General features: G+C 35.2%; 1 protein-coding gene across 2 annotated transcripts; it reads right to left on the bottom strand.

Moving 5' to 3' along the window:
* Positions 1-2,391: 2,391 nt before the first annotated feature.
* Positions 2,392-27,168, bottom strand: LOC128014860 (rab-like protein 6). Of its 2 annotated transcripts, XM_052598545.1 has the most exons (17): positions 27,001-27,168; positions 24,659-25,057; positions 22,748-22,882; positions 20,952-20,998; positions 19,721-19,777; positions 18,933-19,024; positions 17,648-17,788; positions 16,647-16,752; positions 13,491-13,594; positions 12,614-12,990; positions 10,524-10,689; positions 9,990-10,193; positions 8,584-8,821; positions 8,042-8,228; positions 7,550-7,608; positions 5,503-5,712; positions 2,392-3,284 (listed from the first exon to the last, which is right to left on the bottom strand). In XM_052598545.1, exons 2-16 carry the CDS (start codon positions 24,786-24,788, stop codon positions 5,512-5,514), a joined length of 2,244 nt encoding a protein of 747 aa, XP_052454505.1. In that variant the 5' UTR covers positions 24,789-25,057; positions 27,001-27,168; the 3' UTR covers positions 2,392-3,284; positions 5,503-5,511. The 2 variants fall into 2 exon arrangements, with proteins under 2 accessions (XP_052454505.1, XP_052454506.1); XM_052598546.1 differs by having other exon boundaries at positions 2,392-5,712; positions 19,721-19,773; positions 20,951-20,998.
* Positions 27,169-27,657: the final 489 nt, after the last annotated feature.

Raw genomic sequence — 27,657 nt, 5'->3', positions numbered from 1 at the left:
CATAAAATTATCCAGAAAAAGAGCTAGAGATTTGAGAGACAGAGAAAAAGAAAATTTAGAAATAAAGATAAATTAAATACAAGAAACAGCACTGAAATCCAAGTTATGGTGTTAATAATACACTTAAAATGTAAAGGTAATATTTAACGTTAAAGTAAAAAATAAGAATAAATCATATTTAAAATTAAAATGTCAATTAATTGCATCCAATAAAAAAGTTTGTTTACATAATGTGCGATTGTAGCTTTGTTTTTAGTTTTTTAATAATCACTTCTTGTGGTTTAAACTGCAAAAATATAACTTAATTATCATTATATTTCTGATATTATCTATCAAACTAATTTGATATCGTTCGCTTTTTAATATAAACTGCTAGCGTAGCACGTTATCCATTAGCTTGTAATTCCCGCCTGCTGTCTCTTTTCTTTCTCTCGCTCCACTTTTCAGTTCATAAGACACCTGTGGTAAGTGGGATTCATTCAACAATTGGTGAGTATTGGCTTCCTCTCCTGTTATTGTCACGTGCACTGCTTGCTACATGTTTGGTTTAGCTTTTTCCGTCATCGGTGAGGGATTCACATGTGATGAAAGCAGGGAAATAGTTAGTTAGGCTGACAGAAGATTTCAAATCTAGAGACAGGCATCCAAACTTTAATTGAGAATTTGAGGGCCTTAGATATACACACATATGTTTAACAGACAATTGGAGTTTTTGGGGTAGACCTGACCTGTTGAAAAGAGACAGTCTTCATCCTTCCTGTGGTGGTGCCGAACTTCTCTTTAGAAATATGGCACATTAGTCTAGAGTTAGTACTTGAAGCTAAACAATGCATTAGTGTGAGAAAAATAAAATTTTATAAAATTTAACTAATCTCCAGCTTTCATAGCTCAAGCAGGCATGTTCATGAAAAGACGTTCAAGCGTACAAAAGCACTTTTTGTAAATGATATCATCACAGATCATAACTTAGTTGTGCTGTTTGACAGAAACCTGGCTAAAATCAGATTATTACATTACTATAAATGAGTCTACCCCCCAAGATTACTATTATAAACATGAGCCGAGTCCAAAAGGGGGAGGTTTTGCTTCAATTTAAAGCAATATTTTAAGTATTTCTCAGAGCTCTGGTTTCAAGTGTAATTTGTTTGAAGTAATGGTGCTTTAGATAACATTATCCAGAGAAACAAGCATTACTGATAACGGAAACCATACAGACTTTATCAAAGAATTTGCTGATTTTCTTTCTTAGTGCTGGTTGCAGATAAAATCTTAATTGCTGGTGATTTTAATATCCATGTTGATAATGAAAAAGATGTATTGGAATCAGCATTTATAGACATTCTAAACTCCATTAGGGTTAGACAACACGTGTCAGGGCCTATAAATTGTAGTAATCATACTTTAGATTTAATACTATCACATGGAATTGATGTTGATGGCATTGAAATTCTACAGCAGAGCGATGATATCTCATATCTAGTCTTGTGAATACTCCATAGTTAAAGATGCAAATTCAACTCCTTGCTACAAATATTGTAGAATCATCACTCCTACAACAAAAATACTGCTTTGTAAATAATCTCCCTTACTCTTCTTGTTTGTATATATTAGTGCTACTGGATCTTGGTGCTGCGTTCAACACTATTGACCACAACATTCTTTTGAATAGACTAGAAAATTATCTTTGCATTAGTGGAATTGCATTGTCATGGTTTAAATCATACTTATCTGACCATCATCAATTTGTAGCAGTGAATGATAAAGTAATCATATCTATCACAAGAGCAGTATGGAGTACCACAAGGCTCAGTACTAGGACCGTTGCTTTTCACACTTGAATTGCTATTCTTGGGAGATATCATCAGGAAACAGCTTTCACTGTTATGCTTATGATACTCGGCTCATGTGACACTGAAGACTGGAGTAATGATGCTTTGGATCACAGGAATAAATTAGATTTGAATGTATATTAAAATGTACATTTTTTTATTTTACAATCATAATAATATTTCACAATATTACTTTACCCCTGTATTTTTTATCAAATAAATGCAGCCTTGATGAGCAGAAGAAACTTCTGTACAAAACATTACAAATCGTTCTGATTCCAAATTTTTCAATGGTAGTGTAATTAAGAAAAATTTACATGCATATGTTTATTCATATTCATGTATGATTTAAATATATATATAAATATATATTTTATACTTTTATTTTGGATGCAATTGATCCCGGTTAATCGATTTGACCCCCCTCCCCCTCCAAAAAACAAACAAACTTTGTTTGTGTGTATATTATGCATAATTTATATATATATATATATATATTCATTTTTCATCATTACAACAAATTAATCTTTAACTTAAGTAGCTTAACTCCATACAAAACGGGTCAAAAATTTATTGTATTTATTAAACAATTGAAACACAAATGAAACATGAATACATTGGGTAATGAAACAGGGTATAGCAAAAACAATAAATAGGCAAACACAGCCATTCCAAACAAAGGCTTTGGAATGCATATATGCTTTATGAATAAAATAAAACCAATATACGGTATAAAACTAGTGTTCTCAAACATTTTTGGTCCATGAAAGCAGTAGTTGTGAAACATTACACAGGAAATATGCTAATAATTGCATGCAGTCCAAAAGCCAGCAAGAGCTAATGCAGCACCAATACATTAATTTCCCATCTCCTTTTCTCATGTGGTTCGGAAAAAATATGCATGCCAAACGAATAGATAAATAAATCAAGGGCCCTTCAGGCTCAATCACACTAGAGGGCAGAGTAAAAAGGAAGTTGATATGTGTTCGAGGTGCGCACTTCTGCCCTTAGGCTGGTTTGGGGTTAGAGTATTAACAGTATGCTCGTAAATCCAGGACAGTGGGACTGTTTATCACAGTGAGCGTGTAGAGACAGTTTTCCCAGGCGTGTGCTTCCATGGTGACAGCGTGATGCATCACATGCTCTCAGGCGCGTGTGGAGCCAATTTGCAGCCACATAAGATATGCAGATGATTGCTGCACGAGACAGACAGGAATCTGCACGTCTTTAAACGTACCTTTAGTTACAGGCTATTCACCCTAAGGATGACCTTGAACTCCTTGTGGGATTCTGAGAAAACATCTTTACCGGCAGAAATCAAAATCCAGTTTCAACAGGTTGAGGGCGTATCCTGAGGGTAAGCCATAGTGGGATAGTTTACAAAAGGGATGGACAATTTTTGGACCAAAAAAGCTGGAAGTTCAAAGGTTGATGCCAAGGTGAATGTTCATAGTACTGTCAAATGGAAAACAAAAGAAAGTACATTGTCATTTTGTCTGAGGTGCACAACTCTATGGGTGATGTCATTCTTCCACTTAAGATGAAACCAATCAGATTCCACAACATTCTGGCTCATTAGAATAATAGATTCCCGCCTGAAATTATTTGGTTGTTTATCAATATATGATGATAACAAGAGCAAAAACGGGCATTGCAAGTAAACAATGGAATTCATTCATGAAACACAATCGAAATGAATCACTGGTAAATCTGTTCTCACATTCAATGTGATCCAGCAATTGAAATACAAACACCTGCAATTATTTAGTAGGCCTAATCATTTATCAATACACGATAAATGCTAATTAAAAAAGCATAAAGGGGCAGTGCAAGTAAACTCTGGGATTCATTCATGAAATGCAAGCAAAATGAATAACTGGTAAAACTGTACAGAAATAGTTATTACACATTCCATATGATGGAACAACTGAAGTAAGATTGCATGGAATTATTTGGTAATCATTTATCAATATTTGATTAATTAAAAGCATAAAAAGGGGGCATTGAAGTAAACACTGGGATTGATTCATGAAACACGATGAGAATGAATCGTTTGTGTAGAGTAAATGGTCATTTCACTTTAATTTGATTTAACCACTGATTAAAACGATTCTGATCTGGATTCATGAATGATGCCCATTAGGAATGACGAGTAAACAATCATTTGTCTAAACTTCAAAATATTAATGGATCATTTATATTATCCAATTTATGATGATATTACAAAGTATAAATGTGTGCATTCAAACTATGATTTTACTTCCACTTTATGTGCTGAATATTTTACAAATTTACATAGTTTTTTCTTTTTCTTTTAGATCTTTCACTAAAACACTTTTTCCCCCCTTGGGTCACCAAATCAAGCAGAACTCATTATTTTGATCACTTTTAGCTCAGCTCTGTTTAGTTGCATTTAGTAATTTACACAGGGCTGTCACTCAAAATTATGAAATTTTTATGCACGAGCCACCTTTAAATGAGTTTGCCATAACATAAAGGACATTCAAAGTGCCTCATCATCACAGGACCAGAGACGATGTTCCTGGTTGTCCATCACTGAAATGATCTGGAGTGCATCTAAAAAACTAGATCTACAAGTACACAAGCCATGACAAAAATAACAGACGTAACATTTAACAGACAGGACACGGCAAACAGACAATGAGAGAAGAATTTTGAACAAGAAATAACTACTATGATTACGAAACACATTTGTAGATCCTAATTATACTAACTGCAGAAGTTGTCAAAAAAAAAAAAAAAAAACAATCTGATTGACTTTGTCCTAATTAATCTTATATCTAATTGCAAACATGATTGCAGTTGCGGTGTGTCTCCAGCTCACAGTAATTCTGTTAATGTAAGCAATCTATCAGAGCCTCGGTCACTAATTTATGTTTTAGGATTGCTCTATAAAGGCATTCATTTTATTAGTGTTAAGTGTTAAACAATACAAGGCATTAATGGAAAGAAACTGATGGCGAAAGAGGCTTATGGTATTAAATTAGTTACGACTGATTATTTTTAAAGGTTTGAAATATGATGTAGCATTAGGAAGACAATTCAGCGTCACAACATATCAGGTCTCATTCATGAAGCACATGCAGAATTAAATTGTGTGCAAACCGTTCATGAAAACCATTAATTGTTGAATATAATTGCACTGGACAATTTATGCAAGAATGGTTTACAGACGTGAGTGGAAATATTAAATTAAATGCAAAAATTTATCTGAATGCATGACACAGAAATTAGCTCTGCTCATGTATTGCGGGCAAATTTGTTTGCTAGATTTGAAAGCAAGTCTGATTAATCCCTTTATATTTTTGCTAAATGAAAATGCAAGCACACAGAGTTGCCAAAAACTTCCAGGGACACCTAGATACACTGACAAAGACGGACAAAACCAATAAAGCTAAAATGACCTGCTCGTGGAACGGCAAAGTGAGTTTGTATCAGTTCATATCAGAATCTTTCTGAGAAAACGCATCTAAAAATTACAGGTCTGAAAATTCTGATATACTTTAGAAAGCGTCATGATGTGACAAATAGTGCCAACATACCAATTTATAAAGCTGCAATGCTGGAAGAACAAAAACGCTGTGAAAATCTGAAAGGTTAGGCACTGAAAAACAAGCGGAATGGACTGGAATATGAGCTGGCGATGTCAAACCCTGATTGGTTAGAGTTCTTCATAGTTTCCGCCCTCACTGTTTCCTGGTCCGTCTCCACCCGTCAGGAAGGCCTCAAGAGCGTCCACGGTTCCTGCTTTCTTGGTCCTTGATGATTTCTTCTTCTTCTTTTCTTTCTCATCTCCTGTTCCCACCTCATCTTTTTCCTTTTTCTTGTGTTTGTTTCGTTTCTTGCTGCTTTTCTCATCCTCCTAGAACAAACAATTTCATTACATGTAAAGACAGTTTGTGCACAAGCAACAAAATCTGATGGCATAAAAAAAAAAGGAAGAATATTACAACTCTGAAATTGTTTTCTTTTTCTGTTTATTATCTGTAAATTGATTTGAAACAAGTTGGATATAAGCACTACACAAGTAAACAAGATCCGACTAAATGTGCCACAAATATCAATAAACAAACTGGACACTATCAGATGACAAGCTTGCTGGTAGATTTTGGAAGTGACACACACTACTGATGCTGCAAACATTACAATATGTGCAGGTTTAATTGCCTTGGATGATATATCAGTCACAATCAATCACTAATATGGTTAGGTTTTGGGTAACCATATTTTAGGTTAGTTTTAATATGGTTAGGTTTTTTCTAGGGATGCACCGAAATGAAAATTCTTGGCCGAAACCGAAAACCGAAAAAGAGAAAACCAAGGCCGAAAACCGAAACCGAAACACCGAAAGAAATAATGCCAATTATTAGTACCATTGCATTTATTGCTATGACAGTGTACTAACTTTACTAAAATTAAGACATTGCAATTGCATAAATTAATATTAAAGTTTCAAAGATAATTACAATTACATAACTTATAAAAAAAAAAAAAACATAAAAATACATAATTACAAATGATGCAAATATTTATTAAGCACATTGCAACAATGCACAGTATAAAATAAAATTCAAACTAAAAATTTATCCCACTCATGTGTATATTTAATAATAATGTACAGGCCTACTGGCCTGCAGAAAGGTTTTAAAATGAACAGTTCTCTCATAAAAACAAATTGCATTTAGGTGAAGTGCATTTGAAATTTTTCTATGTAGGACTAGAAAGTGCATTACTTCTCCAGTTGGCAAGACTGTTATCACTTCTGGGGATGGGGACTTCAGACAGATAACCATCTAGCTGTTGAGCAGTTGAGCTTGTGATCTGCCTGTGATTTGAGAAATATTTGAGAGAGTGTATTTAAATAGGGCCAGGGCATAAATAAATTTTTTTATCAAATTAAGGCAGAAATCTAGCAGAAAATCTAGCATATATATGGCTACAATCTGATATTATGTATGTGTGTGTGTGTGTGTGTGTGTGTGTGTGTGTGTATATATATATATATATATATATATATATATATATATATATATATATATATATATATAGTAGCCTAAAGAACAAAATAGCCAACGTATTATTATTATTTGAGGCACTTTCTTGCAGAATTCCACTGAACATATCAGACAACGATGGTGCATGGCACTCATCTGTTGCAGAGACCAGTCTTTTCTGGGCTGTGATCTGTCTCCTGCTCTTGGCGCTTCTCCGTCTCCACGCGGGTTCTCCGCATCCAGCGTGGCCTGGATCATTTCTCGTGCGCGCTGCCTTATTTCCGCATCCAAGTAATGGTCTTTATAACGCGGATCAAGCACATTCGCGATGAAGTGCAGAGGATCCGAAAAGATCTCAGTGAGACGTGTGCTCACAGACTTTATAAGACTGTACTTTTCTTTGTTTTCACTTCGTGGTCCGTCTTAATCTCTTTGTTAGGAGACGCTTTAGTGCTGCGAATAAAGGAATACGAAGAGAGAGAATGTTCTCACTGGTGTTAAGTGAATGTCGCGGGGAGCTCGTGGTCTGTCTGCGCTATGCTGGTGCACGTGCAGGTCGCGGTTTCTGTTTGCGTCATCACAACATTTCGGCCGGGTTGTTTCGGTGATAAAAGTCTATCGGCCGAAAACCGAAAAGGCCATTTTCGGCCGAAAATTTTCGGTGGCCGAAATTTCGGTGCATCCCTAGTTTTTTCTGTATCTTACCTCTTTGCTTTTCTTTTTCTTCTTTTTCTTGTCCTTTGTGGAGTGTCTGCTTTCATTATCTGCAAGATAAAACACACATGGAAATGCGTCACATTCAGAAAGCAATGAAGTTGCAGTGCTCTGTCACAGCATAACCTGTGTTAATCTCACCCAGACCAAAATATGCACCAATGTTTTCAAAGATCCACTAAAAGTTAACTTTTTTTCATTTGAAGTGTTAATTAAATTGACACTTAAATTAACCATCAAAAAGTAGGACAGATTTAAATGACTGATTAAATAATGTAATCTTGACTTATCTTGTAATCATGTATGTATGTATGTATGTATATATATATATATATATATATATATATATATATATATATATATATATATATATATATATATATATATATATATATATCTCCATTCCCTTTTGGCTAAAGAAAGATAAGGGCGTGAATCCTCTTCAGTATTGTTTTGATCAGCAAGTCATTTACTGAATGTTACCTTCCTGGTCTTCACTGCTGTCTTTACTATTATGTGTCATCTCTTCAAATCCTAGGCCGAACAGGTCAATGTTGCTGTTGAGGGTCTTAAATGAGGGGGCAACAGGTTTGGGGGGCTCTGGGAGTCCAGCTAGCACAAACCCATCATCTGACCGGTCAGATAAGTCATCTCGTGCAGAAAAAGTGCCCTGCGGAAAACAGACAAAGCAGAAAAGAGGAGAGACTGAATGGCATTTATCTGGTGGCAAAGTAACCATTTAATATCTAGGCGCATTAGATGATTTTTATTTCTCTGAGAACAACATTTGTGATAGATTTAAGTGTATTTCAGTCAAGGATATTATCATTAAGTAAATTAAAAGCTAAAAACAAAAACAAATTTTTTTTATTTACACTAAAACTTTCACTAACATTAAAATGAAATCTAATTCGACATATTTTAAAAAATTAGCGTGGAATAGCATGCCATGGCTCGAGATTTCAGTCGCTGATTGGTTAAACTTAAGCAACTTATTATCAAAAGCCTAAAAACTGTTTTTCTACCTTCTTGATATTAGGTATGTCAAGCTCTTCGCTCTCAAATTCAGGGTCGTCCATGACAAGTGAAATGATCTGATGAGCAACTGGAGCCTCTTGGTCTGAATCTGAGTTGGCCTCGACGGCGCCTCCTGTCTTCAGGCCTTGTCGCTGCACTGCAGGTCCTGCGGGGGTCTTCAGGCTTTGGGGTCTCTCTGCTGGCTTTGGCTTGTTTTGCAGCTGTTTGACAGAGTTCACTGTAGATCTAGAGTTGAAAGTCAGATTCCACAGAAAATATTAGGTGCTTTCTAAGCAAATAACATCCTGACTCCAAATAATTATTCATCAGAGAGCTAGCCTTCTGTCCATCTATACATACATCTATCCATCTGTCTGTCTCTCCATCAGTCCTTCTATCCGTCCAGCCATGTATCCATCTATCAATCACTCTATCCATGATTTATCTGTCGATTTATCCAACTATCCATCCATCCATCCCTCCATGCATGTATCTATCCTGCAATCCATCTCTCCATTTGTCAGTCTATCCATCCATCCATTCATCCCTCCATCCATCCCTCCATCTATCCTTCAATCCGCCTCTCCATTTATCAGTCTATCCATCCATCCATCCCTCCATTCATCCCTCCATCCATATCTCCATTTGTCAGTCTATCCATCCATCCATCCCTCCGTCCATCCATCCATCCAACCATCTCTCCATTTGTAAGTCTATCCATCCATCCCTCCCTCCCTCCATCCATCCCCTCACTATCTATCTATCCTTCAATCCATCTCTCCATTTGTCAGTCTATCCATCCATCCCTCCCTCCATCCATCCCTCTATCTATCCTTCAATCCATCTCTCCATTTGTCAATCCATCCATCCATCCATCCATCCCTCTATCTATCCTTCAATCCATCTCTCCATTTGTCAATCCATCCATCCATCCATCCCTCCCTCTATCTATCCTTCAATCCATCTCTCCATTTGTCAGTCTATCCATCCATCCATCCATCCCTCTATCTATCCTTCAATCCATCTCTCCATTTGTCAATCCATCCATCCATCCATCCCTCTATCTATCCTTCAATCCATCTCTCCATTTGTCAGTCCATCCATTCATCCCTCTATCCCTCCATCCATGGAAATCACTTGTGCCAAGTAGCATTAATTGAAAACAATAATATCATTAAGAAATGAAAACAGGTTTTGCCTTCATTAAGAGTGATTTAATTAAAGTAAATCAGACAAGTCTCTCTGCTGATGGAATCATTTCTATTTCGAAAGCTCATCAACAGTGAGGGAAATTAATTAAAAACGCACAACAGATCTTCAGGAAGTTCTGGTCAGGTCTCAGCACGTCTGCATCTCACTGAAGTCTATCTGTGAAATGTATGACACATTTGACACATCTGCAGGCGGTTCTTACCCCTTTGAGTTTGACCCCGAGCCGATGCCTTTGTGCTGGGCAGCTGAGGGCAGAGATGAATCTTCCTCCTCATCATCACTCGTGAGTGTGACGCCTATGCTCGGCACCGCCGCTTTAACAGCAGGATGGGACGGCACTCTGTCATCCGGATCCAAATCATCCTGGAAGCCGGAGACCAGAGGATTTCCCCGTCCCTCTCCATCACTGAGGAAAACACAGGAGAGCTCTCAGGAGTTTAACGTGACCAAAATTAAACTCACTTTCTTAATAAATCCCCCTGCTCTTTTTGTGATCAATGCATCAGTCCTTATTTTAAATAAAGATGTTTGTTCACTACTTTCTTCATCTCTTATAAAACAACAGAACCATAATCAAACTCATTCCGAGACAGAAAAATCCTATTGATCTGAGCAAAAGAAAAAATCCTATTTGTAATCCTGTCCAGTATGTTTATGAGCTGCTGAGATGACTACAGTAATACTCTATGCTATGTTTTTTGCTTTTAGAAACAAACTATCCGTTATCACAGCTTACCTATCACTGTCCAGGATGGGAGCTGATGCTGGAGGTTTTTTCTTTGATTTAACGGCTGCTGTTCCACCATCTTCCAGAAAGGTCCGGTCCAGGCCCACCTCCGACACAAAGTCATCCACACACTGCACATTTCCAGAGGACTTTGGGTCTTCAGAACCTGCAGTTTCTAAAGAAGATAAAAGACCTTAAAGGTTTTAAAACTAATGCATGTAATAAGCTAAATGCTTTTCTAGCTACATGGCAACAGGTCAGGTGTGCATTTAACCAAACCACATAACCAAACGCAAGTTGAGTGAAATCCTATTAATGTATTGTGTAGTAATGGTAAGAGGCACAAATTTGTGCAAATATTTGACCATTATAGTATTTTCCTGTTATTATATTAAACTTTTATTATTAAAATATGGTTACTATATATATATATATATATATAAATATATATATATATATATATATATATATATATATATATATATATATATATATATATATATATATTAACATTCAGCAATACAACATTCAGAAGAAGTAATTTCAATAATACTACAAACTCAAAAGTTAAATATCCAGTATTTGTGCTAAAATTTCACCAAAACACATAAAATGCAGTATGGAAATTAATATATGAATATATCTATACTTCTCATGCTAAAATCCAAATAAAACGAAAAAGAAACTGATAAAACATACCATCTGTGATGCTGATTAAATGATTAATGGAAACTGGATCCAGCATTCCCCAGAACAAGGGAGCTTTTGTGAAACCACACAAAATTAAGCAAGCAAAATATATGCATATAATATATATATGTGTGTTGACAGGAAGTGCATTAGTGTCCTTCTGCTTGGCCCCATCCCCCAGGATCTGCAATGCAGCAGTAAATGCACTGGTGCAGAGCTGTGCATGTGTTAGCATGTGTCAGTCCACCGGTCTCTGTAATGACTGTGCAGTGGCAGCTCCAGTGTTGCCTGATAATGTCTCAGTGGTATTCAGTATATAAGGCAATGAATGTAGTCTCTGGAAGACAGCCCCTCTTTACTACAGTTCATATAGTCACATTAGCAAACCTACACACACGCACACACACACACACACACACACACGTCAGGTTAACTATCCCTGTTGGGACTCTCCACAGATGTAATGGCTCTTCTACTGTACAAACTGTATATCATATCCCCGTACACTAAACTAGAACTCACAGAAAACATTCAGCATTTTCACATTCTCAAAAAAAGCTTCCTTCTGTATGATTTAGGTCCCAAAGGGGACACGAGTCCCCATGAGTCAGTGTGTATTCAGATTTAAGTCCCCACTGGGATAGAAAAACATGAACACACACACACACACACACACACACACACACACACACACACACAGATCTAAAAACACACTAGAGCAAGTGTGTAAGTTAAATGTTTTATAGCATAATTTTTATTCAGCTAAAAAGCTCCAGAATTAAGCAAACTCTGACGTTGTATCGACTTCTGTTCCAGGGTTGTCATTGTTAATTAAAACTAAAACCATAAAGTATATTTATTTCTTGAAATAAAATGAATAAAAAACCTAAGCTTTTTTTTTTTTAATCAAGCATTATTTCTCATTTTCATGTACTAATTAAAAAGTAATAAAAACTTTTTATACCATAATAAAAAAAGCCCGACACAATTACTTATTACTTTAAAATTAAAATGAAAAAAAGAAAATATAAAAATAAAAACCTGTCAAAAAAAATTTATACGAATAAATTCTTAAATTTAAAAAAAAGTTTATGATTAAAACGAACAAATATCTGCCAGTGGATTCAGGAAAGAAAAAAAAAACACCTTAATTCAAAGTGAAAACAAGTTTTCATATTCCACTGGCTGATATTTGTTCTTGTTTAAAGCATAAACTAGAGTAAACTAGAAAACAAGACTACATATCTTCAATTTGCTTTTCAAGTAAATGCATCTTGATTTAAAGACCTGAATATGTGGAGGGAATATTGAATTAAGGCTTTTAAGATCTGCAGAAAACCTGTATATAAAAAAAGAAAAACTCCAATAATATATCAATGATCTCTATAATAACACCGTTCTATACTGACCAGGTTTGTCCGGTGATGGCTCTGCAGTGGATGATCCGAACAGGCGTGAGATGAAGCCTCGTTTCTGGGCAGGAGGAGGTGCGGGTTGGGCAGGTGTGGGCACCGGTGCTGTGGGCGAAGGCTCCAGGGTTTGTGATGGTGTCTGGGGTACATGGATGGCTGTGGTCTGGGCGGGAGGGTGTGGTATAGATGGAGGTGGTGGAGGGGCAGATTGGGTCTGGAGCGGGACAGGGACCTGTGGGGTACTGGGGCTGGAGTTACTGGGAGAGGCAGCACCGGGCAGCACCACAGGGGACTGGGAGCCCGAGGATGGGCTCTGGCCATTAGAGGGAGCCGGAGAGCCATAAGCTTTGCGTGACTCCATCATCTCAAGAAATCTGGAAAGACAGTCAACTTGTAAAATTCTGAAAATGATGGTCAGATGAAATTCCTGTTTAAGTGGGCAGCTCTTGGCCAGAGTAAAAAACGAAATATACTTGACTGTAATGTCAAAGTCCCAGTGGCAATATAGTGCAACTTAATCCTGAGCCTGTATGATGTTCTATAGCAAGGCTTAGCAAAACATTTTCAGCCATAACCCTTATATGTAAAACATTTACTTGAGGTACCCCCTTAATATTTCAATAATTTACCAACACATTAATATGAATCACTAGTATTATATATTAAATACACAATATTAAATATGTTTATTATATATATTAGGTTATATATTTGATTCGATTTTCATGCCAGATATCTCGATAACGATACAATACGATATGACTACGTGTTCTTTCTGAATCTAAAATAGTTTGGGAGTTTGGGAAACACTGCTTTACTGCATCTGAAATATATTGTGTGCATACTGGTATGTGTACATGAGGTTCACACTCACATGTCATAGTTCTGGTCCTCAGTCTCCTGCTGGACACTGAGCTCTTCTAACGTGGCATCGATGTCAAGCTGATTTGTCTCCAGTTGCCGTAACAGAGTCTCCCTCTGCACACACAAACACGCCACATCAAACACACGGTCAACTCAAGGGACATCAACACTGACCTCATTTTTACTCAAGTAAGTAGATACCTGCTTTATTATTTCTAAATTAGGAGGAGGACTAAAAACGAATGGGTAGAGAAATATGCAAAACTTCAAGCCTGCAGCTCAACTTTTTCTGAAATACACAGACTTACCAATAACCCGGTATGCACATAAGTGATGCGCATGTACGACCTAAATAAAAAAAATGCGCTGGGTAAATAAGTTCAGAACACTAATTTGTGCACGGACATGTTGCCAGCTGTTAATGCACAATCACTAATTACGATTAAAAATATCATGGTATTTGCAAATGTTATTTATTCCTATTATTATTTATTATTAGTAGTATTATTTTATAACGGGTTGAAGGTCCAAACTTCAGTTTCAGTGCAGCTTCAAAGGGCTCAACACGATCCATGCAGAGGAATAAGGATCTTATCTAGCAAAACCAATCTTTAATTAAAAAATTGTAAAACAACAAATCGCAGAAAGTTTTGAAGTTGGAGGAGAAAATTAGATGAGTACATAATGCGTGAATTTGCAGAAGAGCATCACAGAGCTAGTGCAAGACAAGCATTTGTGGTTAAAAAGTATTTAAATGTTTATTTATTTTTTTAGAAAATTAACGATTGGATTTGCAAGATAAGATCCTTCTTCCTCGGGTGGGATCAGGTCCTTTTGAAGCTGCACTGAAGCTGCAATTTGGACCTTCAACCCATTGAGCACCACTGAAGTCCATTATATGGAGAAAAATCCTGGATGTTTTCTCAAAAACCGTCATCTCTTTTGTGACTGAAGACAGAAAGACATGGACATCTTGGATGACATGGTGGGAGATTAAATGATCAGGACATTTTTATTCTGGGAGTGAACTAAACCTTTAACCAACAGAACTGATACTCGGGGTTAGAAGTTTGTTTAAAGTCATGCAAGTTAGAAGTGGCCTTTAAACTTTGACTGAAAAAGATAGCAAAGAGAGGAAAACAGATCTGGGCACAGCACTGAAATTTTCATGAGTTTGACATGCTGTGCTCGACGGACTGATTCTGAGCAGAGGGATTTGCGGGGTTGTTCTACTTACAACACTATTCAAAGATAATAAAGACTTGTTACTAACAGAAGATCTAAACAGTGTCCAACAGACAAAAGATTCATAAATGGACTTGTTAAATAACCCAAACAGAACCCCTTGCATAACATGCTGATATGGTATTGGATACTTTTAAGATCTATAGAGGTTGCATCTGTATTTATGATCTTGTGTGGGTGGTTAATTGAACTAGACTAGGTAAGTTAATTTCTCTAATAGGATCAATAAAATACATTAAACTGAAACCAGTCCTTTAACCTACTGACTGTGGAGTAACCTCAAGAAGAGCCTGAGACGCTGACACATAAGACTCAGCCGTCGCCATTGATGCCTAGGTTAATTTCAACCTACCTTATTAATGAATGCCATCCAGCCAGTCGCAAGAGACGCATGACGAGAATACATCTAAAGTAAAGACTTTAACTCTACTGCTAAAATAGGGGTGCTCAAATCTGCTCCACAGTTGCCAACTGAGTGCTCTCAAGAAGGTCTTACTGTAGGTTTCCCTCAACTTCTGACCCATTCATTTCCATTTTTCTAACATTTGTGATTAACATCAGTGTTGTTATTGGTAACAAAATCTAAATGTAATACTAAACATATTTAAATAATTTAAATATGATTAAAATATCAAATAATTAAAATAATTTTGAAATATTAGATGTAAAACTTAATATTATTTTTAAATTCTAATTTAAAAATAAAAACCAAATAGAAATATGCAAAAACCTAAAAAACAAATGACAAAATTACTAAAACATTACGTTAAAATTGTTAAATTAAAATGAAAACCGAGAATATGAATATAAAAGCTTATATAAAATATTAATAAATACTATAATAATATACAAACAATGCTAAAAAACACTTGTTTAATTTCCTTTAAATTAATAATCTCATTAATATCAATTACAAGCTACTGGAATATTTTAGAGCAATGCATATCTTAAAAAAAAAAAAAAAAAAATAGTATTTTTGATGGAGTTTTCCATGATAGACTTTAAAGATTTCATTAATTTCTGTGATTTTTCCAGGTCAGGAAAATCACAATTTGATCTGATTTGATCGTCTGGTATTTCTAGGTTTTCAATGACCGTGGGAACTACTGTGAGTTCAGAAATCCTAATTATGACATGTGAATTCAAGAGATTTTGCTCAGAATAAAAAATAAATAAAAATGCATGCATTAGGAAATTTCGTATTTCTCTCTTTTTTACTTCCTAACAAAGAGAGAAGCATTTCAGTACTAGTGCAAAAAAATTTAATAAATAAAGTGATAAAACAAATTACACACAATAAAAAAAATTCCGCTATTAGCCCCAAACCGTGCATGCATACAAATATATAAGTTTACAAAGGCAATCTTAAGAATACTTGGGTGACAATCGTACTATTCTTTCATAATGCTTTGAAAAAAAAAAAGTAAATTTCAATGCATTGTAAGTGACATGTGAAGTGACATTCAGCCAAGTATGATGACCCATACTCAGAATTTGTGCTCTGCATTTAACCCATCCGAAATGCACACACACAGAGCAGTGAACACACACACACACACACACTGTGAGCACACACCCGGAGCAGTGGGCAGCCATTTATGCTGCGGCGCCCGGGGAGCAGTTGGGGGTTCGATGCCTTGCTCAAGGGCACCTAAGTCGTGGTATTGAAGGTGGAGAGAGAACTGTACATGCACTCCCCCCACCCACAATTCCGTCCGGCCCGAGACTAGAACCCACAACACTTCGATTGGGAGTCCGACTCTCTAACCATTAGGCCACGACTTCCCCAACTACAGTAGATGTGTTACAGCAAGACGACGGATGAAAATCAAATCCCCATGTAAGATATGTGAAGATTCCACTTGAAATTATGATAACACTAGATAAACATCCATATCTGACTTTGAGAGTTTCCTCTGACCTGCAGCTGCAGGAACGGGATGTTGAAGAAGCGATGGAGGTATTTGAGACCAAAGCCGTTTTTCATGGAGGACTCAGCATAGTGGATGTAGGAGGAGCCTGGAGGTCTACAATAAAAAAGGATTATGGGATTAGGGAAAAGTTGACTGATAAATGACATATACACTTATTTTAATTATTATTTTTTTTTTTTTTGTGTAGGTAATTCATAAAAGACAGATCTTTCCAGTTTTTATTGAAAAGCTTGTTACTTCCGTTGCTTGACTCATTAGCATAAACTGCTGAATATTTTTCACATTGGCAAAAATAATTCATTTTTCAAGGTCAGATAATCTAGAAGTGTGCAATTTTAATTTGTTCAAATGCTTTCTCGTTTGTAGACTGGCTTACTGAACATTTTTAACACACACACAAAAAAACCTGATAAATTTTTAGCCATCTGACACAAAAACTACCTGTTTGAAACTCAAAGGTCTTCACAACTACTCATCAAAATAAGTTTAACTTGAAGAAACTGTGAGAGAAATATTGTTACCGTTTTATCCTTTATTTGATTACTGCTGCCTATGATAATTAAACAGCCAACATAGAATTATTGTAGAAATTGTAATAAATTAATACATTGTTATGGTTTTATGATTTCAATTTATTAGACAGGCTTTTTGATTTGTAAAATTTAATTAAACCAATAAAAGAGAAGAAAAAAAATTATAATGGAAAACATAGAATTTGGGGAAAATAAAATAAAACAAAATTTGGAGAGAGAGAATTTTTTTTATTCCTTATGTGTCTAAAAATTCATAAAAAATAAAATGCTATTAATTTGTGTGTATATATATATATATATATATATATATATATATATATATATATATAGGGAAAAAATCACGGAATTTGGGAAAAATATTACAAATATTTCACATGGCCCTACTACAAACATTGAGCTGGACTAAGAGGGGCCCGTAAGCCCCTGGTTTTGAGGGATAATCTTGAACTGTCCACCTGTTAAGACTGTTGATGAAGTCTCTGATGTCGTCGGGTAAAATGACCCGGTGCTCGCCCATGTCCCGCTGGTTACCCAGGACACACACTGGGATGTGTGTCGGCACTTTCGGCAACTCCCTAAGGATGTAGTTGAACGTCCTGCAGCAAAGACAGAGTCTGTGATTCATATGAAACCTACTTTGACATGATTGCCTTGTGTAATGCACAATGGCATACATTTTCTTTTACATATGATGATATGTTTAGATATTATAAACATATCTATATCTAAAAATATGAGTTTTAATATTTTGCGCAGTTTGGGTTTGGGTATTTTTGAACGATTTTATCGATAACATCTTATTTTCATTTTTGGCCAGCACTCCTAGACTTGTGTGACCATCCACATATACATTGGCAAGTCACACAGTAGAAATGCCAGTTTCATAAGAGCAAGCAGCATTAAAAAGCAAAGTCTTGTTTGGTCATCGATACTTTATCTCGTAAAAGATTTTGACCAGAAAAAAGAAGACTAGAGAGTAAGCCAAGATCACAGTGAGCTGAGCCCCATTTTTCATACATCTATCTTTGAGGTAGCTGAATTTCATAGACAAATTGATCCTATATTGTTCCATTCTTAATTCAGTTTCCACATATCTACGCTCAAATCTGCCCAGAAGCAGGTTAAATGTAACAAACAGAATTCAAATGTGGCTTTATAAGTGGAAATGCCCAATGTTCTTATGAGAGCAACTTTCAGCATTGGCCAACATTTTAATAAAAGACCAAGTTTGCCACTTTAGTCATGAGGCAATACCTCACCTCAAACCTACACTTTGATTTGAAAGAAAACAGCACATCCTTGTGGCACGGCTGACATACAAGAGCGTAAACTGCCTACGTTCAGCTCATATTCTGGCTCTACGGTGATGTGGAGATACAACAGAGGAGGCAAATTGTTGAATAAAATCATTATTTTTGTTTTATTCGCGTACAAACAGTATTCTCGTCGCTTCATAACATTACTATTGAACCACTGATGGCACATGGACTACTCTGACGATGTCTCTCATACTTTTCTGGGCTGCAGGTTTTGGTTTCATTACTTTCTTTGTTCCTCGACTCTACTGAGAAAGAGACGTTCAAAGACCTGCTGCAACCCAACGCCTATTTCTGGCACCTGATCCTGACCACTGATCAGAAAGAGCGATGATGGGGTGGAAATGGAGGGACAGAAGAGGGAGAATGAATGAGGGGTTTAAAGAGAGTGAATGTGGGGAAAAATGGAAGGCAGATTCCTTACCACTGTTTGGTGATGTCGAACATCATGATCACGCCGTTACAGTTCTTATAAACATCCAGGAACTCTGCGTCGAGAGCCACCTCGGCTTCAGACTGCTCAGACAGCAAAACAACGCCAAGATTGAAAAAATTATATCTGGTTTCCAGCTGAATATGCAACATTAAAGTCAGCTTGCAAGTAGTTGACAGATAACATAGTGAGACATCTGAAAATGCCAAATGATTTTAATTCAGCCAAAATAAAACTTTGAAGTATTAATTGCATGGTAACTGTCAAGTAGACTTACACTTCAGATCAAAAGTTTGTGGTTTGTAAGTTTTCCTTTTTCAAAGAACACTTTTATTCAGAAATAAAGAATTAAACTGATCAAAAGTTTTCAAATGAATGCTGTTCTTTTGAACTTTCTATTCATCAAAGACTGCAGATTTTTTTATTTTTTTTTTGCATGCTTTCAACAAAAATATGAAACTGTTTTCAACATTAATGATGTTTAAGCGGCAAATCAGCATATTTGAATGATTTCTATAGAATCATGTGACACTGAAGACTGGAGTAATGATTTTGCTGTGCATCACAGGAGTAAAAATCACATTTTAAAATACATATTTACATAAAAAACAGATACTTTAATTTGTAGCAACATTTCACAGTATTACTGTCTTTATTACATTTCTTGATGAAATAAATGTAGCCTTGGTGAGCAGAAGAGCCTTTCAAAAACACTTGGCAACCCCAAACTTTTCAACAGTAGTGTAACTACCTACAAATATTCCTTGTTTATCAAATACCTCCTGAGGTTCATTTTCCAATTTCAGATTCTCTCCGCGTCTTTTCCCTTTCCCTGCAGTAGTTGGAGAAACACGGATATTACAATTAGTGTGGCAGTACTTCAGTAACTGTGAGTCTGAGATACGAGTAGAGTAATATTCATAAACTTACCCATTCAGTACCCAAACTAATATTTCACTGTCATCATACATAAGCTGCACTGGATTTGTTTACACTTTAGCGAGACCAACTGGAACCCTGAGTATCTTAAACAACTAGTTCGTCAAAGCAATCCAAAAATAAAATAATAATCCTATTAGTACCATTACCATTATAAAAAATTGCATTTAAGGTACAGATTTTATCAGTTCACTACTGTTATGTCCTACTGGTTTGACACATAACTTAAACAGCACAAACATTATATTTTAAAGAAAAAAAATTAAGCTATACTGTACATAAACTTCAGGTCTGATGCACATGAATTCACATGGGATCATCATTTTTATTTTTTGATGATAATGGTGGAAAAAAAAAACTTTAATAATGCATGTCATAAAAAAATATGGCTACCATGGTACATTTTTGCCGGTAATAACTACTAATTCACAAAGAGTGTAAAAAGAAAACTGTTTAAGAGCAGTATTGTCATTCAAACAAGCTGAAAAATCAACAGAATTTCCAATTCATGCATCATTTATGAACTTTTAAAAGGGGGCTGTTTGAAATGTTTACATCGTAGAAGATCATTCTGACGACAATTTCAGAAGGGAATAAAAAATGCATTATAAATAAAACATATCACCCACCCCCTATTAAAATTAATGCACTGTGGGAAAGATGTTGCCATCAGATTCACACTAGGGTCTAATAATAGCACAGGCTACTGAATATAGATGTCTATTCTGAGCACGGTTTTATAGTAAAAGAAGAGAAGTGACACACACACACACACACACACACAGAGAGAGAGAGAGAGGCTGTTTAATGTTTTTTACTACTAGATTACTAGTTCTCACCTACACCTTCTGGAAGAGGAAGCTTTTGCCCTTTGAGTATATGCAGACCACAAAAAAGAAGTCAAATATGACATTGCACTGTTACCTTTAAACAAAGCTGAAAACAGACTTTCGGACAAAACATAATTCAGATCTTTCAACTGATTCTTTGCAAATACAAAATTTGTTTGGGATCACATATTGCATAGCTGCACTAACTATAGCACTAGTATGTGTTGTGTTAAGACTCACCTTTATCTACCACATCCCAGACTTCAACTTTCACTACATCGTCTGTTGCTGCGGTGCACAAATAAAAGCAAGAACAAAATACAGTTAGAAAAAGAGTCAACAGGTTTTGATACTTTACAAAAGATTACCTAGTTAGTACAGTATATTTCTCATTTCTGATAAGGTGGTCTATTTATATAATTGAATTTATGTTACCGGAAAGTTCTTTGAATATAAACCACTTCCCTTCATAAAAGACTACTTAACCAGTGAAGAAGCGAAAGTGAGTCGCAGGTCTGTTCTGAAAGGGTTGCAGACAGCAGAGTGATTTATTAGACAGAAATCTAATACCAAATTTGGCCCAGATGTGTTTGGCTGGTAAATCACATGTCAGGTATTATCTATGCTTTTACAAAATTATACATTTTCTAATTCTGACTTTAAATTCTGAGCCAAAACCGAAAGATTCAGGATGCACTTGGCAAAAAAAACTATAAAATAACCCTACTTTAAAATTGTGTGTATATATATAAACTGGTATACATATTATTGCATAATTTGTTTTCTTACTGATTTTTTTTTTCTTTCATTTAGATGACTGAATTAAAATATATATATTTTTTAATAATCAATTATATTTACTGAATGATCAACAAGTTGTACAAATATATATAAACTGCCATGAGTGCATTTTAAGTCAAAATTATTTTTGAATGTTAATGACAGATTTAGAAAAACATAATGACAACTGGTTAAGTAAAAATATAATGTGAAATAATGCATAAAATTAGCAAAATGCTTCTCTCTAGAGTTAAGTAGTACTACAGAGGAAAAGAGCAGTTAATATGCTGCTTGAACTGATGAGGATTCATCAATCTGTTGCATCAAATTAAAGAATGTCAAAACATTGCATTTCATGATAATTCAACGATTTTGATATCTGAGATTTTGTTGCATATTAAAAGTAACAAAGCAAAAAGTTGTGCTACAACGTTTAGTGAAGTTCATGCATCAAGAGAAAATAGAATTTACACTGACTAAAAGACTGATCTTGAGATTTAAGAACTCATTAGTATTGACAAAAATCAATATTGTTAATCAGCACTAGTTTCCACACAGCTGACATATTTACTTGTTGGAGTTTATCCAGGTAGTGAGCATGAAATAGCCACTGACAAAGTCCATACCTGAGTTACACATCACTGTTTTTCAGCCAATGATTTCGACCTCCAAAATATTTTGTGCCAAAACTGGAAACTGCCATTTCAACCGCTGAATTTTCAGTACATGACTAGCCTAAACCATGAAGGATGACGTTATATAGTGCACGAGGCACTCATTAGCTAAGTTTCCATCGTGCCGTTTTTAATCCCTTAATTCACAAAAAAGTTTTTATGCTTGCTTGAGGTGGTTTTAGACACATTTGCGAAGTAAATTTCTCCATGTGCATCAAAAAAGTAATTTGCTTTACGCTATAGGACGGCAAAACCTGATTTACCAGTGGACCCATGTTGTTGCACAGCATCTGAAATGTTACGGTCATTCTTAATTGCCTGAGTAATTTCTGGCATCAAAGTATTTCTACAGCAGTCATCCATCACTGAAAGTAATGACCACATTTATTTTGTTTCGTCTGTCGCAAGTAATTTATTATATTTGAAAATAATTATATTCAGTGGCTTCTGCTTCTGATATTTAGCACCAGTTTATCAGGAAGTGATGATTTTGTCCTCTTCGACTCGTTGGATGGAATCGGTGCTTATTTGCATGTCTTCTGCGATATTCCAAAATTATTCCAAAGTTAAATTTGCAACTCACTTTTGTAGTTCCAGTGAATGCTGGTGACCTGGATCTCCTGTGTGGGGATGTACTCTTCCAGAAACTTCTTCCCTTGAAGTCGGTGCCAAAGTGCACTTTTACCCGTGTTTCTGTCCCCACGGATGACTATTTTCACTGAGAGAATCAAGCAGACACAAGAACATTAATATGACCAAAGCAACACATAATTAAACAATCTCAAGTTTCAAAGCATAAACAAAGCACACTGATTGGAAATGGAAAGATCTAAACCAAGACAAAAAGTTTCAACCAAGTTTGTATTTATAAAGTTGCACTGATACAGCACAGTGTATACCACAATGCACTTTTCACGGTTGAAATGCTTGGCATCTTGGGATATCTGCATGTCAAAAAAAAGACACCTCTACCAAGGAGAAGCAACTGGAAAAATAGGCCAATAGGTGGGTGATCATGTATCATTCATGCATTTTTTAACAACACAGTGCCACAAAAACAGTAAGTATTCAAAGCCAGGTCCATGAAGAAACACCGAGTGGCTCACTGCTGCAGCGTTGCATGTCAAACACAACTTCTACACAACTCCATCACACCAGTGACAGGCAAAGAAAGAAGGATTCAGTTACTGTACAGTTATATGTTTAAGACACAGAGTGAGATCTTGGTCTTATGACACGCGTTATGATGTCTCACATTTCCAAGGGACAAATCTTTAACTTTGTGTTTCCTAACAGTTTTATAAGGAAAAAATAAAGAGAAGTTTTTGCATTAAGAAAATAAATCTAATAAAGTTAACAAAGACAATATTTGTTTCAAATACACATTACTGTAATGCAAAATAGGCTAAAATGCATTGCATGACATTTGAACTTTTTTTTATTTTTTAAAGGTGATTCTCACTGCATTTTCACATTTTGTAATGCTTTTTTTAAAATCAGCATTAATTGCAAGCAGTAAAAAAAAAAAAAATACTAATCTACGACTATTTTTACAAGTTCTTTTTAAATGGTGTACTTTATTTATATATAGTATAATGCATTAGATGTTAACGAGTTTTTAACATTGTGTTTCATTATGTGGGTAAATAAACAGAAAATAACATTATTGTTGTTGTTTTTTGCGTTGACATTATTTTCATGACATTTAATTTTGCATTTTCAAATCAAATTCACATTACTCTAACGTAAAAAAAAAGTAAAAACATAAATCCAATTACTAAAATGCACAGAATGAGATTTGACCTTTGATTCTCAACAGTTATTGTCATTTGGATTTGCACTTTTATTTATTTATTTAAGTCAGCATAAATTGAAACACACACACAAACTAGTCTACAACTAGTATACATAGTTTTTAAATTATATATATTTTATTATATTTAATTGTGCATTATATGCATTATACTTTTTGGCATGCATTAGATGTTTCACTATGAAAATATCAACAATTAAAAATAATAATCCCTGAAAAATCCCTTTATATATATATATATATATATATATATATATATATATATATATATATATATATATATATATATATATATATATATATATATATATATATGCACTTTTTTATATTAAATATTTTTGAAATTTATTGAATTTTTTTTTTTTTATGATTTGTGGAAGAAACATGACCAAGACAAGTTCTTAACAGAGTTCAGGAGGAGTATTGTTTCTAACACAAGCGGAATCAATGAAACAAAGCGTTTCACAAATTTGATTTTGATTTTAAATAGTCAACACAGTTTAACGTTGCAAAACAAGTACAGCCGAGTTCTATTCAACACAGTATAATACAGCAAACAAACCACAAAGAAAAACTCACTCGGCAAGCCCAACAGAAAACAATGGACGTCTTCAACACAATCGAAAACTATTTGTGAGAGGCTCTACTCAAAGAAAATCAGATTAAGCACAGAGCTCTTACTGTTATATTGTACGCCCTTGGCGAAACGCCTCTGTAGACTCTGGTTCATGGACTGCAGGCCTGCTGGGATATTTCTATCCCTGAGCTGCCCTGCTTCAGAGCCCACCAGCTTCTTCAGAGCGGTGAACATCTCGATGAAAGCCTCTTCAGCAGTCCAACAACACTAAAACCTGGTCTTCCAGAGAAACTCTCAAAGATTGAAGACTTCTGAGATTATTAACCCAACATATTGCTGACAGGTGTGATGTGGTCTGAAGGTCAGGAGTGGAGTCCGTCTTCAATATATATTGATGCAGATAACAGATGTTTACTTTCTAGTTCAACAGATTACAATCCTAAAATGTGCCATTTTAGCTACTGTAACCGTTGCGATGATATCTGTCCATCTACTGGCATCACCTGTGAGGAAAAACAACATGGGCACACAGAAACAGCCATCAGTTTCACAAAAATAAGATCAATTCAGTCTTCATTTACTCCCTCTCGTGTCATTTCCAGTTTCTTTCTTTCATGGAGCACAAGTTAGTTCACACTGTCCTTTTCCACATAAAACACCATAAAAGTGTCCGGATTCATATTCGCCAAGTTTTCCAAAGCAATACAAGAAGTCCGTGTGAGAAATGGACTGAAATTGACATATGAAAAGTTACTTGCATGGAAAAGAGCATCATGAACATTTAAAATATCAATTTTTTAGTTCCAAGATAGAAAGATTGTGAAATTTTAAAGTAAATTAATTTTCATATTTGAAAACTACTTCGAACCTAATTAACCGACTTTCTGAATTAGAGACAGCATTCGTCAGAAGACACTACACTATATAATACTATTTTAGGTGTCTGATAATGGATGACATTTCATTTTGGTTTAATTTGTTACTTTTTAAAGGGTTTTTAGTAACTTTATGACCATGTAAACCTTCTACAAATACAAATTCCCTCATTAATAACTCTCTCTCATGTCGTTCCAAATCCATAAGACCTTCGTTCATCTTCCGAACACAAATTATGATATTTTCGATTGAAATCCGAGAGCTTTCTGACCCTCCATAGACAGCAACACAACTACCACGTTCAAGGCGATTTTGTTTTTTATTTTGCACGAAAAGTATTTTTGTAGCTTCATAAAATTACAGTTGAACCACTAAAGTCACACGGACTATTTTAAAGAAGTCTTTACTACCTTTCTGCACTTTGAATGTATCTGTTGTGTTGCTGCCTATGGAGTGTCAGAAAGCTCACGGATTTCATAAAAAATATCGTAATTTGTGTTACGAAGAAGAGCAAAGGGATTTTGTACAGCATGAGGGTAAATAAATGATGACAGAATTACATTTTTTGGCTTTATTATCAATTAAAGGTTTACATGTATGCATTTATATGACAATTTAGTTATTAAAAACACTGTAAAAGGTAAAATTAAACCATAAATAAATTTTTATCAGTTATCAGAAACCTAAAATATTATAATATACTGTATTTTTTTCTGGTGAATGCTGTTTTTAAGTCAGTTAGTCAGGTTTCGGGTTTGTTCTCTCAAATATAAAAAAAATAATTTACATTCTTTCAATCTCCGTACTAAAAAAGATATATTTTAAATGTTTAATTTTTGGCTGAACTACACCTTTAATAAGTATAAAACACATTAATGTTTTATTATGGTTACCATATTTATTCTAACATTACAATAATTTCCAAAATAATAATGATTGTTATTTATGTTTATTAAGATGGTCTGTTATTACTGGTCTAAATCTCCTTCGCAAATTTGGCAGCAGAACTAACTCTGAATTGTGTGTTTTTTTTTTTAAAGTGTCATATTTTAATCTTGCGTTAAGGTTAATTTTAAAATTAACCCAAGCAAAGTACTACAAGTAAAAATAGATTTAAAATGCAGAAACAATGTAGTATGGCATCACATTTGACAATTACATCATATAACCTCGAAAACATCATCACAACCTCAGATCAAGACCGATATAGCAGCAGACTCGTAGATTTGATTAGTTAACGTTACTTAAACATCATAAAAACATTAAATCGCAGTGTATTCTAACCTTAATCACAAGACGAACCAGCTGTTAAATGTTGTTTAGCAGCTCCAGATACATTCACTGAGACATTACACCTAAAAGCTGCTGAACCTCTGACGGGGAAGTGTGAAAACTGTCCCAGAGAAGGCGCTCATTGATAGCCGTGTTTATTTTAGTGAGGTGAATTATTTGCGCTCGTCTGTTTGAGGGCCATCAGCTGCGCGGCTAAAGCGACGTGTCAATTAACGGTAACCAAAACATCGACGTTTCATTGAAACTCAGCTCTGTTTTATTCTAGCTACCGCATTACCTGGTTGACAGTCTTCGCCCGCGATATTTCAGTCGCATTCTGCTGACTGCTGAGTTTCACTGTATCCCGTTTTCCGCGCTGAAGGGAAACATTTCCTTAGCATCCCTCTCTCGTCTCATCCCTCGGAGTCCGTCAGCTGTGGAATGCCGTGAGGAGCACTGTGAGGTGGGCGAGCGTCGCTTGTGCTGCAGCGCCTCTAGCGGTAGGATGATGAATAGCGGCGCTGTTGCGCTCAACGCCTTTTGGCGGTGTTATGATGAAACAGCAGGCCTTTAATGCCTTTAGTGGTAGAATGGGATCCACAATCTAAATAGACAAACGGGAAAGTACTGTATACTGCTATTTACACCTCTCAGAAAAGGTATAATCAGATATAATAATTGCTTTTAATAGTGTTCATCGTCTGTTTGATTACGTCTTTAATTGATTTTTCTGTACATTTATGTCATGTGCACATACAAAAACACTACTACTTAATATTTAAGATTTTAGTTGCTTTGCAATGATGTGTATCGTAAGAAGCGCAATACAAATAAACTTGAATTTACTGTAATATAATATAAAATCAATCATATCATATAATAACATAATATAATAAAATGTAATATAATTATATATACAGTAATAATAAAATATATATGTATATATTTAAACAAA

This window comes from Carassius gibelio, chromosome A5, assembly GCF_023724105.1.
Source record: "Carassius gibelio isolate Cgi1373 ecotype wild population from Czech Republic chromosome A5, carGib1.2-hapl.c, whole genome shotgun sequence".
In the NCBI taxonomy this organism is placed as follows: domain Eukaryota; kingdom Metazoa; phylum Chordata; class Actinopteri; order Cypriniformes; family Cyprinidae; genus Carassius; species Carassius gibelio.
The sequence above is the reverse complement of the archived record's forward strand: the minus strand, read 5'-3'. Positions and strand labels throughout refer to the sequence as shown.